Source organism: Nerophis lumbriciformis, linkage group LG14 (assembly GCF_033978685.3).
Source record: "Nerophis lumbriciformis linkage group LG14, RoL_Nlum_v2.1, whole genome shotgun sequence".
Taxonomy (NCBI): Eukaryota; Metazoa; Chordata; class Actinopteri; order Syngnathiformes; family Syngnathidae; genus Nerophis; species Nerophis lumbriciformis.
Window position 1 is genome coordinate 25,261,786 of NC_084561.2, and position 17,038 is coordinate 25,278,823.

Below are 17,038 nucleotides of genomic sequence, written 5' to 3' on the forward strand. Positions count from 1 at the left end.
GGACAAGCGGTAGAAAATGGATGGATGGCTATATGACATATTATATGCTTTATTTGTATTTATCTATCTATATACAAATCATTAAAATATATATCATATATTTATTTCCTCAGAACAGAACCCATAATCAAAATAAAAACACATTGTAAAATTCCCAGGAATTTAGGCTCATACAACTTCTTTGTCATTATTGCACAAGATGCGATTCAACCACACAACCCCAATGTGACGCCATTAGTCTCCCCTCTTTTCCCGGCAATACTCGAACCCCACTTCCTATCCTCAACGTCACTTCCCTATGTCTCCCCGGAAGTCCCGCCCCCCAGCCAAAGTCATTGGCTAATACCTCGTAGCCAGCCGCTACATCATATACTGTATATAATATTAAATACATTTCATATAATTTATACAGTATATACAACATACACATAATATATGTATCTATAAAATGTATGTAATTGTCACATTTGCGGCCTTGCATGTTGGCGGTCGTTGTGATTTTGAGATGTAACTTCTATGCACGAATGCAGCTTGCAGGTAAAAGAATATTTAATAACACCTGTAGTCAAACTGTACACAAACACAGAACACTAGTGCGATTAGGAGCGCACAAAAGACTATACAGAAAAACTCAAAACAAGACGACACTTACGGTGAGACGTGAAAAGAACGAACATCGTGCCACAGCAGTCAATTCTCCAGCGCTGAGAAGAGGCTGATGATTACTAACTCAACTCAGGTGGACACAACAGCGCTTTGAGGCAGGAGTCAAGTCACTTCAGGAAGAACTAACTAAAACAGGAAAAAAATAAAAAATAAGAGCGCTAGACCGGAACTAAATCATCAAACAGGAAAATGCAGACAAACTCAAAATAAGGCACAAGCTGTGACAATAATATATGTATCTATAATATATATATATATATATATATATATATATATATATATATATGTATCTATAATATATATATATATATATATATATATATATATACATACATATATATATGTATATATATATACATACATATATATATATATATATATATATATATGTATATATATACATACATATATATATATATATATATATATATATATATGTATATATATATATGTATATATATACATATATGTATATATATATATATATGTATATATATACATATATGTATATATATACATATATGTATATATATATATATATATATATATATATGTGTGTATATATATATATATATATATATATATATATATATATGTATATATATATATACATATACATATTAGGGATGTACGATAATATCGGACTGCCGATATTACTTTGAAATGTAATATCGGAAATGATTGGTTTCACAATTATCGGTATCGGTTTCAAAAAGTAAATTTTATGACTTTTTAAAACGCCGCTGTGTACACGGACGTAGGGAGAAGTACAGAGCGCCAATAAACCTTAAAAGCACTTCCTTTGCGTGCCGGCCCAATCACATAATATCTACGGCTTTTCACACACACAAGTGAATGCAAGGCATACTTGGTCAACAGACATACAGGTCACACTGAGGGTGGCCGTATAAACAACTTTAACACCGTTACAAATATGCGCCACACTGTGAACCCACACCAAACAAGAATGACAAACACATTTCGGGAGAACATCCGCACCGTAACACAACACAAACACAACAGAACAAATATCCAGAACCCCTTGCAGCACTAACTTTTCCGGGACGCTACAATATACACCCCCCCCCCCCCCCCACCTCAACCTCCTCATGCTGTCTCAGGGAGAGCATGTCCCAAATTCCAAGCTGCTGTTTTGAGGCATGTTAAAAAAATAATGCACTTTGTGACTTCAATAATAAATATGGCAGTGCCATGTTGGCATTTTTTTCCATAACTTGAGTTGATTTATTTTGGAAAACCTTGTTACATTGTTTAATGCATCCAGCGGGGCATCACAACAATATTAGGCATAATAATGTGTTAATTCCACGACTGTATATTTCGGTATCGGTTGATATCGGAATCGGTAATTAAGAGTTGGACAATATCGGAATATCGGCAAAAAAGCCATTATTGGACATCTCTAATATATATATATATATATATATATATATATATATATATATATATATATATATATATATATATATATATATATATATATATATATATTACTCCTTTCTGAGCTGCCACCTTAACGTGGTAGAGGAGTTTGCGTGTCCCAATGATCCTAGGAGCTATGTTGTCCGGGGGCTTCTATACCCCCTGGTAGGGTCTCCCAAGACAAACAGGTCCTAGGTGAGGGATCAGACAAAGAGCAGCTCAAAGACCTTTATGAAAAGTACAAATCGAGGACCTAGATTTTCTCTTGAGAGGGGCTGGACTCTCATCCACTCTGGCGTTGCAAGCAATGAGAGGCGACGGGCTGGGGTGGCAATTCTTGTTTCCCCCCGGCTCAAAGCCTGCACGTTGGACTTTAACCCAGTAGACGAGAGGGTAGCTTCCCTCCGCCTTCGGGTTGGGGGACGGGTCCTGACTGTTGTTTGTGCTTACGCGCCAAACGGCAGCTCAGAGTACCCACTCTTTTTGGATTCCCTTGAGGGAGTACTGGAGAGTGCTTCCCCGGGTGATTCCCTTGTTCTACTGGGGGACTTCAACGCTCATGTTGGCAACGACAGTGAAACCTGGAGAGGCGTGATTGGGAAGAATGGCCGCCCGGATCTGAACCAGAGTGGTGTTTTGTTTTTGGACTTTTGTGCTCGTCACAGATTGTCAATAACAAACACCATGTTCAAACATAAGGGTGTCCATATGTGCACTTGGCACCAGGACACCCTAGGCCGCAGTTCCATGATCAACTTTGTAGTTGTGTCATCGGATTTGCTTTTTGCAGATGATGTGGTCCTGATGGATTCAACTGGCCAGGATCTTCAGCTCTCATTGGATTAGTTCGCAGCCGAGTGTGAAGCGACTGGGACGAGAATCAGCACCTCAAAGTCAGAGTCCATGGTTCTCGCCCGAGAAAGGGTCGAGTGCCATCTCCAGGTTGGGGAGGATACCCTGCCCCAAGTGGAGGAGTTCAAGTACCTCGGAGTCTTGTTCACGGGTGAGGGAAGAGTGGATCGTGAGGTCGACAGGCGGATCGGTGCGGCGTCTTCAGTAATGTGGACGCTGTATCGATCCGTTGTGGTGAAGAAGGAGCTGAGCCGGAAGGCAAAGCTCTCAATTTACCGGTCGATCTACGTTCCCATCCTCACCTATGGTCATGAGCTTTGGGTTATGACCGAAAGGACAAGATCACGGGTACAAGCGGCCGAAATGAGTTTCCTCCACCGGGTGGCGGGGCTCTCCCTTAGAGATAGGGTGAGAAGCTCTGTCATCCGGGAGGAACTCAGAGTAAAGCCGCTGCTCCTCCACATCGAGAGGAGCCACATGAGGTAGTTCGGGCATCTGGTCAGGATGCCACCCGAATGCCTCCCTAGGGAGGTGTTTCAGGCACGTCCGACCGGCAGGAGGCCACGGGGAAGACCCAGGACACGTTGGGAAGACTATGTCTCCCGGCTAGCCTGGGAACGCCTCGGGATCCCCCGGGAGGAGCTGGACTAAGTGGCTGGGGAGAGGGAAGTATAGGCTTCTCTGCTTAGGCTGCTGCCCCCGCGACCTGACCTCGGATAAGCGGAATAAAATGGATGGATGAATACATATATATATATATATATATATATATATATATATATATATATATATATATATATATATATACATATTTATATAGATGGATATTGTTGTTATTGTTGTCATTATGGATGTGTTTGGGAATTTGGGGAAGTTCTGAGGGAAAAAAAGTATTTATTCTGTTTTGGATCCTGACTGTATATCCATTCATCCATCCATTTTCTACCGCTTGTCCCTTTGTATAACAAAATAAAAATTGTAAAACGTCAAGTGCTGTGAATATGAAGAATAATTTCGCCACAGCTAGTGTGTGTGTGACAATCATTGGTACTTTAACTTTAACTTAATGTACTGTAAGAATGTCACTGTTAGAAATACACACCAAAAAAATGACATTTAAAACTAGAATGTAACCAAACATTATTTAATAAATGACTTTGCAATACAAAACAACCTGTGCAAAAATATTCATACAAAGAAAAGGCCTCTCTTGGTCAAATGGTACAAATATCACGTAAACCCCATCTAGACGGCAGCCAATGATGAATTAAAATATACCTATAGGGTTTGCTTTAAATTTAAAAAAAAAAAGTTAAAAACACACACAAAAGCACAAAACGATTGTTTGGCCTAACAAAAAAGTACCTTGATTTGATGAAATTCACAGTGTTGCGTACAAGTGGTTTTTGCACTACTTCACACATGCAAGCATGTGCATGGGGAGAGAAATATAAAAGTGACATTAATAGAATTATCTTTTCATCATGTATGAGTTACACTGATAGACTTTCTATAACAGATATGAGAATGCCCGATATGTTGGATTTTAACACGTGCAGCGAAGAACAAACACTGAAAAAACATGATTGTCGCAGGTCGTCCATCCCTTCCAAACACATAAGTTCTCTTATTTTCCTGCAGATTCTCATTATTTCTCTTGTCTTATTCAAACTTGTCTTATTCATTGATAGAAAATAAATCACAAGAATATCGGAGGATTGAAAAAAAGCCGTTTGTGGATTTAAATCGCTGCACAGTTTGGACATGTTCAACAAACATTTGCTTTTCAGTCTAGTTAAATATAAAACGATAACGTCATTCTTTGGAAAATGTCTGAGGTCTTAATAATTCAAGGGTATTATAAACAATCAAAAAGAATAATCATAAAAAAAAGGTAGCACTTTGTTTGTTTAATTTAACAAAACAGACCAGGAGACATGAATACAAGCTTCCTTCAATACGTCAAACACTGGAAAAACACTACAAATAATATCCAATTTAGAAAAAAATATACAGAACCAAAATGTTCCTTTCTTTGAGAATGAGAGTCCAAGGCAAAGATGTCCAATGTGTGTAGCAAGTAAGCATATGGAGTTTTATCGTGTTTAATCATTTCTCTTAAAAAAGGGGGACTAATATCAAAGTGACGCCTGTATCATCGTGCATAAAAAAAAAGAACATTTGGACACCTTTGCTATGATTCTACATGCGGCGAATGATGCAACCTTTACGTATGATGTCATTGCTCTTCTTTTCTGTACTCCATTCAACACAAAGTAAAAGAACAGCAGACACAAAACTGCTGACTCGTCTTAGAAGATGCATAAAAAAACAAAAAAACAACAACATTCGGATGTCATGTTTGTGTGAAAATGATGATTTAATAGAAACACCGGTACCTCGGTTTTCGTACGCCCCACTTTTCATCCGATTCTGGTTTGCATACATGTTTTCTTGCCCGTGTATAATTCCAAAGTTCCGGAACAAAGCAATTTCTGTCGCTGTTTTTCATTGAGGACGACTGCAAAATAAGCCATCTTGGGGCCAAAGAAAGTTGCGAGTACCAGGATTTGGAATAAAGAAGGTGAGAAACACTATAGTGGCTTCCCCCTTCCCTTTTTGCTCATCAACGTCATTGCCCACAAGATTCTTCATTGAAGGTAAAAGTGATGTTAAATGTTCATTTACTCAATTAATTAGTGATTTATACGTATTTCAATTAGGACTGCAGCTATTGATTGTTTTAACATTCGGGTAATCTATTGATTAGTTTGTTCGATTAATCGAATAATCGGATAAAACACTTTATGGCTTTTATAAAATTGTTAAAATAATTTTTCTGCTTGCCATAACCTTTATTCATTTTTACTAATAAAAATATGTCTGCAGTACGCCGCCACACACCATCGCCCTCTAGTGCATAAAATGATAAAAAATGATTTTTTATTAGTTCATTGAACGATGAATCGAAGCAACAGAATATAAATCGAAGATTTTTTGTTAGTCGATTCATCGTTGCAGCCGAAATGTCACCTTGTTTTCTGCATGTAAACAATAATTATTGTCTATAAAACGTGTGTTGGAGTCATATTTTGGGTTATCTGGAACGGATTATTTGGATTTGCTTTATGGGAAAAATTGCTTAGAGGAAGGGTGTCCAGACTTTTTGACTTGGGGGCCGCATTGGGCTAAATGCTGTTGAATGCATGTAAAGTAACTACCGTATTTTTCGGACTATAAGTCGCAGTTTTTTTCATAGTTTCGCCGGGGGTGCGACTTATACTCAGGAGCGACTTGTGTGAAATTATTAACACATTACCGTAAAATATCAAATAATATTATTCAGCTCATTCACGTAAGAGACTAGACGTATAAGATTTCATGGGATTTAGCGATTAGGAGTGACAGATACGTATAGCATGTTCTATATGTTATAGTTATTTGAATGACTCTTACCATAATATGTTACGTTAACATACCAGGCACGTTCTCAGTTGGTTATTTATGCCTCATATAACGTACACTTATTCAGCCTGTTGTTCACGATTCTTTATTTACTTTAAATTGCCTTTCAAATGTTTATTCTTGGTGTTGGCTTTTATCAAATACATTTCCCCAAAAAATGCGACTTATACTCCAGTGCGACTTATATATGTTTTTTTCCTTCTTTATTATGCATTTTCGGCTGGTGCGACTTATACTCCGGAGCGACTTATACTTCGAAAAATACGGTACATATATATATATATATATATATATATATATATATATATATATATATATATATATATATATATATATATATATATATATACATATATATACACATATATATATATATACATATATATATATATATATATATATACATACATATATATATATATATATATATATATATATATACATATATATATATATATACATACATATATATATATATATACATATATATATATACATATATATATACATATATATATATATACATATACATAGATATATACATATATACACATATATATATACATATACATATATATATATACATATACATATATACATATATATATATATATGTATATATATATATATATATATATATATATATATAATTACTACACATATATATATTATTAATGTAATGGATATATAATTGATGATTCATATAATTGAATATTAAGAGTATGTGAAAGTTTGACTTCTACCTTGTTTACTTCCGTGACAACCTCCTTAAAGTTTTGTGATCAATTAGAAAATATCAAGCAGATAAAATGTGCCAAACATGAATACGCGCGGAGAGAGTGTTTCGCATTATTCCCATCATGCATTGTAGTGGCAATGATTTAACTTTGAATTATGTATAATGATTGGACATTTTTTAATGATATCCACAAAGTTCAGTGAGCGTGTGTGTTGACTTCCTGTGTTTGCACCACGCGTGGGGGAAGGTTGTTTAGACTGGGTCATATGAGTCAATGCTGTGCCGTGTACACTTTCAATTAAAATTTGTGGTCGTTGACCTGATTTACTCACATTTTCCACAAGAGGGCAGCAACTTTGCAGCAAACAGACTGTCAGCTATTTAAAAGAAAGATATCTCTTATTGAACTCGTGACGTCTTGCGGGCCGAACAGAAGACGCCAGCGGACCGTACTTGGCCCGCTGGCCATAGTTTGGACACCCCTGGCTCAGAGGTACCATTGTGTAGTTTAGGTGCGTAACAAAATCAAAAGTACCAAAGGCAGTGAAACATTTGGAGTTCCACCCTGCACAAAGTCAAGCCTGCTATTCCTTTAGTCTCCATATGGTTGATAAATTGTGTTCTTACAAAGTACATTTTTAGGTAGTTTCCTTAAAATAATTGTTGTTGATTGACTCCACCTTTCTGTATGCTCGGCCGGACCTTCTTCTTTTTCACCATCATAAAATATAATATTCCATTCGCTCATGCACTGTATTTACACAAAGGTTAGAATAAAGGGAAGACTGCGATGAGGCGGTCTTCAAATGGTCTGTTTGAGCGGCCACATTCCTCCAATTGGTCCCGAGTGTGACCGAGGATTACAGGTCTGCGGTGATGACGCCGTCGTTAAACATCATGACGTCAGGATTGGCCGCCAGCAGCGCTGTGTGGTCCAGTTGTGTCGCCATCTTGTGGGTGAGCTGTCCGTACACCTGAGGGCCTCCGCCGTTGCCCGGCATGATGCAGTGTGACAACAGTGGCGTGTTGGCGTCGTGATTGGACCCCGTGGTGGAGGGCACGCCGCTGACGTGACCCGTGCTGGTGGAGCCGCTGGCGCTGCTGGGCGAGCGGGATTTCGGAGGCGGCAGGTGATGCTGCTGGATCACCCGGGTGGGCGGCGCCGGGGCAGGGAAGTGAGCGGGGAAGGCCGCGTACCCCGGAGGGATGGGGTAGCCGTTGACGGGAATGAAGCGCTGGTGTGTTTGGGGCACCGCCATGGGCGCCCAGGCGGGCATGGGCGCCATCTGCCCTGGTGAGGGCAGAGCCTGGGCCGGGTAGAGGTACCCCGTGGCGGTGGCGTAGCGAGGGTTGCTCAGGTTGCTAACGGGGCTGGCGCTCAGCGAGGTGGTCTGCGTGGTGGCGTTACCTCCGCCACCAGAGGGCGTGCTGGAGCTGGCGTGAGACGACAGGCCCTCCCAGGCTCGTAGGCGACTGTGCAGGTCCTTGAAGCGAGGTCTGCGTGACGGACCTTCCTGCCAGCACTCAGTCATCAAACCATAAAACCTGCAAAAACAACATTTATTATTTATAGTCCAAATATAGGACACAGACTCAAGGTCAATTTGCATCAATATCAGACAAAAAGGATGCTTGGGGCAATTTTGAAGCATTTTCTATGCTATTAAACAAGGCATGAATACCAATTAAACATCCAACATTTTCGCTTCGTGTTATAGCTGATGAAGCAAATTAGTGTAATCTCCAATCATACATCTCATTCATAATTCATTTATTAGGTTTTAAGTAGAGTTGTCCGATAATATCGGCATGTCGATATTATCGGCCGATAAATGCTTTAAAATGTAATATTGGAAATGATCGGTATCGGTTTTAAAAAGTAAAATTAATGACTTTTTAAAACGCCGCTGTACGGAGTGGTACACGAACGTAGGGACAAGTACAGAGCAGTTGCGTCTCCCAGTCATACTTGCCAACCCTCCTGATTTTCCCGGGAGACTCCCGAATTTCAGTGCCCCCCCTGAAAATCTCTCGGGGCAACCATTCTCCCGAATTTCTCCCGATTTCCACCCAGACATGCCGGCCCAATCACATAATATCTACAGCTTTTCACACACACAAGTGAATGCTAGCATACTTGGTCAACAGCCATACAGGTCACACTGAGGGTGGCCATATAAACAACTTTAACACTGTTACAAATATGCGCCACACTGTGAACCCACACCAAACAAGAATGACAAACACATTTCGGGAGGACATCCGCACCGTAACACAACATAAACACAACAGAACAAATACCCAGAACCCCTTGCAGCACTAACTCTTCCGGGACGCTACAATATACAATATACCGCTACCCCCCCTCCCCCACCTCAACCCCGCCCACCTCAACCTCCTCATGTTCTCTCAGGGAGAGCATGTCCCAAATTCCAAGCTGCTGTTTTGAGGCATGTTGGGGGGTGTATATTGTAGCGTCCCGGAAGAGTTAGTGCTGCAAGGGGTTCTGGGTATTTGTTCTGTTGTGTTTATGTTGTGTTACGGTGCGGATGTTCTCCCGAAATTTGTTTGTCATTCTTGTTTGGTGTGGGTTCACAGTGTGGCGCATATTTGTAACAGGGTTAAAGTTGTTTATATGGCCACCCTCAGTGTGACCTGTATGGCTGTTGACCAAGTATGCATGGCATTCCTTTGTGTGTGTGAAAAGCCGTAGATATTATGTGACTGGGCCGGCACGCAAAGGCAGTGCCTTTAAGGTTTATTGGCGCTCTGTACTTCTTCCTACATCCGTGTACACAGCGGCGTTTTAAAAATTCATAAATTTTACTTTTTGAAACCGATAATTTCCGATATTACATTTTAAAGCATTTATCGGCCGATATTATCGGACATCTCTACATCTGATATATCACTAAGCTTTAGAACGTTGTTGTAAAAATCTCCTTCCGTGTCTGTCCCTGACACCCGTTCTGGAAACACTCTGTGGAAACGCTCCCCACCCACACTGCTTGGTGCCTCATCTGGGCTGCTGTGACTTAGATTACCATAGTAACTAGTATATCATGAAAAAGTGCAGATTCCAACCATTGAAATACTTTGTATAGTTGAAGACTTACGGTAATTAGAAAACATGACTGCACATCATAATGGCAGCTACACTTTCCATCTTAAAGATCTAAAAAAAATATTTGTTAATGACCGGCGGGCCAGATTGAAAAGCTTAATGGACCACAATTTGCCCAGGTCTGCACTAGAGGGTACGGATGAGCACATTTAGACGTGAGCATACCTTGGAGGACAGTCTTCAGGACACGGCAGTAGTTGTCTCTTCCTAACCATCTCCATCACTTCCTGGTTGGAGAAGCCATAGTAAGGCTGCAAGCCGTAGCTGAAGATCTCCCACAGCACCACTCCAAACGACCAGATGTCGGAGTCGGTGGTGAACTTTCCATAGGCGATGGCCTCGGGAGGCATCCAGCGAATAGGAAAAAGGGTTTTGGGCTGAATACAGTAGTAGTCTGACGAGTATATCGCTCTGGAGAGGCCCAGGTCCGATATCTTCACGTGGAGCTGCTCGCCAACGAGAATGTTCCGCGCGGCGAGGTCCTTATGAATGTAGAAGTGACTGGCCAAGTACTCCATCCCGGCAGCCACCTGGGATGCATTAGTGTGAAAAAGATGTGAGTTTTATAGGACTAAACCACATTGCAATCTCCAAATAAAAAAAGTTCTGTCGACCAAAGCTCCATTTATCATATTTATTTTGACATATGTACAGTATGATATACCATAATCCTATAGAAAGTGTCACACTTTATCTTCCATAAAGGGGCAGACATTTTCTGGTTATTTTCCTATGTAACTCTCTGTGGAAAGTTTAGCTGAAAGATATTTTAGACACTTAAACAATAAAGTGTACATTTGAGGTCAATTATATAAAGATATTTTGTTTTGTCAAAAGTAGACAAGCATGCAACCTGACTGTAAATTGCATATTAACTAGGGCTGTCAAGTCATTCAAATATGTAATCGTCGCGAATAATCGCATTTTGTTCATAGTTCACTCAAAATGAGTCGCGATTAATCGCAGATAGATATAATTTTTCATCATTGATAAGTGTACCCTAGACAGATACGTTTTAATTGATTGATTGATTGATTGAGACTTTTATTAGTAGATTGCACAGTACAGTACATCCATCCATCCATCCATTTTCTACCGCTTATTCCCTTTGGGGTCGCGGGGGGCGCTGGAGCCTATCTCAGCTACAATCGGGCGGAAGGCGGGGTACACCCTGGACAAGTCGCCATCTCATCACAGGGCTATATTAGTACAGTACAGTACATATTCAGTACAATTGACCACTAAATGGTAACACCCGAATAAGTTTTTCAACTTGTTTAAGTCGGGGTCCACCTTAATCAATTCCTGGACAATTACCGTATTTTCCGGAGTATAAGTCGCACCTGCCGAAAATGCATAATAAAGAAGGGAAATAAACATATATAAGTCGCACTGGAGTATAAGTCGCATTTTTTTGGGAAATGTATTTGATAAAATCCAACACCAAGAATAGACATTTGAAAGGCAATTTAAAATAAATAAAGAATAGTGAACAACAGGCTGAATAAGTGTACGTTATATGAGGCATAAATAACCAACTGAGAACGTGCCTGGTATGTTAACGTAACATATTATGGTAAGAGTCATTCAAATAACTATAACATATAGAACATGCTATACGTTTACCAAACAATCTGTCACTCCTGATCGCTAAATCCCATGAAATCTTATACGTCTAGTCTCTTACGTGAATGAGATAAATAATATTATTTGATATTTTCCGGTAATGTGTTAATAATTTCACACATAAGTCGCTCCTGAGTATAAGTCGCAAACTATGAAAAAAACTGCGACTTATAGTCCGAAAAATACGGTAGTTTTAATTAAATGTTTTTTTTTTAAAACAGCTCAATACAAAAAGGACAAACACACCTTTAATGACAATAATTTTAAAAGAATTACCTGCGGAGCGTTGATGTCTTGCCAGATTTTGTATTTTGTCGGAATACAGAATTTGTATTCCTACTGTAGGAGCACTTGCATTCAGAGGAGGAGCTACACCATGTTAAGATAGCAGTTTCACGCAAAAATAACACACAATGTGGATTATTACGATCATGGTCAACTGTCAAAGATGTTTGGTAATGTAATATGTGACATTTCTACCTGAATAAATACTTCTGATACTCTGTACACAACTTGTTGTACAAGTTATTGGTATGTATATACCTGCATGACAATGTTTTTAAAATTAATTGATTTATTAATAAAGTGTAATATTCAGTCTGTAATATTCTGTAACTGAGGACTATCAACCAGAACATGATATATAAGAATATACACAATATTTCAGTCAGCCAGAAGAATTCACCCCATATTCCTTAACTGATGTATCAGCATGTATTTAGATATAAATATCACAGATTACATTTCAAAACATCTTTGACAAAGCATGATCGTAATGTAAGACTTTTTTTTTTGTTAATGTCGTTAAACCGGATACAAAGCGTGGTGCTTTTATTTTGAAGCCGGACGTGTGTGATTGGTTTGAGAAGGTGTTTTGAAATCTGTTGAAGACGGAAGTCCCCTTTCGACTTCCTGCCTACCGTTTTTCATTTCTGTTGAGCTTTTATCTGTTCTTACTAAAGCAGCCAAAGTAACAATTTACATTTTATGTTATCAATGCAGCTTAACTGTAATCTAAACACAAAAGTGAAGCTCCACCCACCTCTCTGAACGACCTGTGCAGCAGGTATTTGCTCAACTGAAGACGGCTCATGGCGAAAAATAGTCTTGTCGGGAGAACAACTTGCCATGGTTTTGCACCTGATATTTCCATGATGTACCCTTTTCTTTGGCCATTTCTGCTTGCTATTTTCCCGCTTGTGGCTCAACAGTAACTAGTCAACGCAGCCAATTTACCCCCGCTATGGAACGTTCCAACATCCCGTTATGGAACGCATGTGTGTTAATTGCCTGTTAACTTTGACAGCCCAGATATAAATCCTTTCTTAGTGTCCACTATGGCGGACAGCTGTTTAAAAGCTGTTTTCTAAGCTAAATGTAGCAGTTGTCGCTAGAGTTATACTGCCACCCATTGGTCAGCATTTGTAAGCGCAAACTTGCAGAGCAAAAGAATATCTGTCCATTTCTTCTATTCTAGAAGACCATTGCAGGTAAAAAAAAAAAAAAAAAACTATTGGTGGAACATCAAGCAACAGCTAAGGAGTAAAATAACTGTTTGAATTTTTGAGTACTGATTTTGGAATTTGAGAAAGTTTGCTTGTGTGCACTGAATTGCACATCATTCATCACTTGCTATATTCTGACGACAAATGATAATATTGCTGTTTTAAGTAATACGTCACGCATATCAATGAATTTTGTTTAGGGGTGTCCCGATACAACTTTTAAGCTTCCGATACCGATACTGGAACATGAGTATTAAATAAAACAGTACTGATAATGAACACAATCAAAAATATGTATCTTAATTTATAGTGTGGGTTGTTAGAAAAGGTTTGATCAATTGAAATGACTCAGAGAACAATAGTAGGTATGAAAAACATTAACCTATTTATCATTGGGCTTATGCTGTCTTTAAGTTGGAGTGGAGTGGTAATTTTTGGGGGGACACATACTGGCCAAAATAATTCATGAAGTTAAGCTCATGACGCAATAAGTTGACTGATACAGACACAGTTGTTACTGGATACTTTCTAATAGGCTTTAGCCTTGGGAGTAATATGAAAATATAATTATTTGATACTTATTGATACAGGGGACGGCGTGGCGCAGTGGAAAAGTGGCCGTGCGCGACCTGAGGGTCCCTGGTTCAATCCCCACCTAGTACCAACCTCGTCATGTCCGTTGTGTCCTGAGCAAGACACTTCACCCTTGCTCCTGATGGGTGCTGGTTAGCGCCTTGCATGGCAGCTCCCTCCATCAGTGTGTGAATGTGTGTGTGAATGGGTAAATGTGGAAGTAGTGTCAAAGCGCTTTGAGTACCTTGAAGGTAGAAAAGCGCTATACAAGTACAACCCATTTATCATTTATTTATCATTATTTATTTTGACAAATGTGGTGCTTTAGACGGCAATATTGTTCTGTTAAGGACACTTTTTATATGTATGTCGAGCTTGTGTGCTTAGCTGTTGTGTAGCTGTAATTACTTCAGTAAAACGCAAGAAAAAAATCAACCTTGTGTGCTTATTGGAGGACATTTAGATGTTAACTGGCTGTCCATTTTGCACAAGTAAACGTGTTGCATGACTGCTTGTATCCGAAATTTTAGATGCAGGCAGATATCATCCGATACTTGTTTTCTTTGTGGACTTCGCACCAATACCAATATCGGATCGGGACACCTTTGTTTTATGGTATTTGAATGTAAACTTAGTTTTTATTAGACTGCATCAATATTTTTAGATGGTATTAGTCCGATCATATTGGTGTTTGGAGTTATTTTTGACCGGAGGCTCAATGTTTTCGCAGTACATTTAACAATATTAGTACATGGCAAACTATAAGAACACATTGTTCAAGATCATTAAAGGCCTACTGAAACCCACTACTACCGACCACGCAGTCTGATAGTTTATATATCAATGATGAAATCTTAACATTGCAACACATGCCAATACGGCCGGGTTAGTTAAAGTGCAATTTTAAATTTCGCGCGAAATATCCTGCTGAAAACATCTCGGTATGATGACGTCAGCGCGTGACGTCACGGATTGTAGCGGACATTTTGGGACAGCATGGTGGCAAGCTATTAAGTCGTCTGTTTTCATTGCAAAATTCCACAGTATTCTGGACATCTGTGTTGGTGAATCTTTTGCAATTTGTTCAATGAACAATGGAGACAGCAAAGAAGAAAGCTGTAGGTGGGAAGCGGTGTATTGCGGCAGGTGTTGTGCCGGATAACGCACCCCCGCCGTAGAATGCACCCCCTGACTGTTGTGCCGGATAACACAGCCGGTGTTTCATTGTTTACATTCCCGGAAGATGACAGTCAAGCTTTACCATTGGCCTGTGGAGAACTGGGACAACAGAGACTCTGACCAGGAGGACTTTGAGTTGGATACGCAGACACGGTACCGTGAGTACGCATGCAGCTGCGGCTTCCAAACATTTGATCGCTTGCCCGTACGTGCGTGCCGCTATGTGCATGTCACGTACGTAACTTTGGGGACTTTGGGGAAATATATGTGCTGTATGAACTTTGGGGAGGTGAACAGTACTTTGGGCTGTGGGATTGAGTGTGTTGTGCAGGTGTTTGAGTTGTATTGGCGGGTTATATGGACGGGAGGGGGGAGGTGTTTGTTATGCGGGATTCATTTGTGGCATATTAAATATAAGCCTGGTTGTGTTGTGGCTAATAGAGTATATATATGTCTTGTGTTTATTTACTGTTTTAGTCATTCCCAGCTGAATATAAGGTCCCAACCGCCGCTCACAGCATCTTCCCTATCTGAATCGCTCCCACTGCCCTCTAGTCCTTCACTCTCACTTTCCTCATCCATGAATCTTTCATCCTCGCTCAAATTAATGGGGAAATCGTCGCTTTCTTGGTCCGAATTGCTCTCGCTGCTGGTGGCCATGATTGTAAACAATGTGCAGATGTGAGGAGCTCCACAACCTGTGACGTCACGGTACTCGTCTGCTACTTCCGGTACAGGCAAGGCTTTTTTATCAGCGACCAAAAGTTGCGAACTTTATCGTCGATGTTCTCTACTAAATCCTTTCAGCAAAAATATGGCAATATCGCAAAATGATCAAGTATGACACATAGAATGGACCTGCTATCCCCGTTTAAATAAGAAAATCGCATTTCAGTAGGCCTTTAAACATATATTTTAGTTTTCACAAAATCTTATTTGATTATATATTTTTCCAAAAATCATATTTAATCAGTTGAACTTCAAACGGGTGGACATTTTACTAACTCCTTGAAAAAAGCATGTTTTAAATAATTGTTTCCATTCTTTGAGAATAACAAACACTTAGAGAAATATTTTGAAGTAGGTTATCATAATTGTTCATGAAAGTGTTGAATTGAATGACATTTGATTAAAAATAAATATATATTTAGAGACTAATATGAGATGGTTAGAAACTAATATGTGATATATAGTAGCTGATATCCACTTATTTTCATATGTTACCAATAAATCCCATAAATTATCATGGACAGTTTATGACTTTTTTAACGTTTTTATGACTACAAAGCCAAATGATTATTATGAATAAATCGTGTCAAGTTTCCACATACATAATTAATAATTTGATGTTGTGTTAAAAATGATCGGCTTTAAATATTGATGTAAACATTGTTGTTCCAAGTGTATACTGTTGAACACCCCCCACAATAAAAGCATTGAAGGCTCCATTCTTGCCTGCATGGACATATGCAGGAAGTCACCGTGGTCCAAGCTGGATTTAACTGTCCCGTCCTCGTCGCTGCTGCAGCCGACATCCGAGTGTGGTGATCGCATGATGAGGAACTCGTGAAGGTCGCCTTGAGGAAGGAACTCGAAGAGCAAACAGACGGGCTGCTCCTGGGTGACCACACCCAGCAGACACACCACATTGGGATGTTGCAGCTCTGTCAGGACAGCAGCCTCCTGTAGTAAGAACAAGTGCATTTCATAAACAAACCTCCCATGGTTCATTTGGAGGCTTTGAAACCTTTCAAGCAGACCAGATGTTCCATCCTGGGTGGCAGTGACTTGATAGTCATTGCTTATTTTTTCATCTATTTCCAGTGAACCTTTTTGAGAACATCTGCTGTCATTTTCCCACATGTA

General features: G+C 39.5%; 1 protein-coding gene across 1 annotated transcript in view; it reads right to left on the reverse strand.

Moving 5' to 3' along the window:
* Positions 1-7,110: 7,110 nt before the first annotated feature.
* The window catches only part of ror1 (receptor tyrosine kinase-like orphan receptor 1), a 335,931-nt gene continuing 326,003 nt past the window's right edge, over positions 7,111-17,038 (reverse strand). Inside the window, exons 10-12 of the mRNA XM_061975731.2 lie at positions 16,628-16,855; positions 10,455-10,819; positions 7,111-8,710 (exon numbers count right to left, since the gene is read on the reverse strand). Of these exons, the coding sequence (XP_061831715.2) occupies positions 8,026-8,710; positions 10,455-10,819; positions 16,628-16,855 (1,278 nt within the window). The 3' untranslated portion in view covers positions 7,111-8,025. The remainder of the gene's footprint in view (positions 8,711-10,454; positions 10,820-16,627; positions 16,856-17,038) is intronic.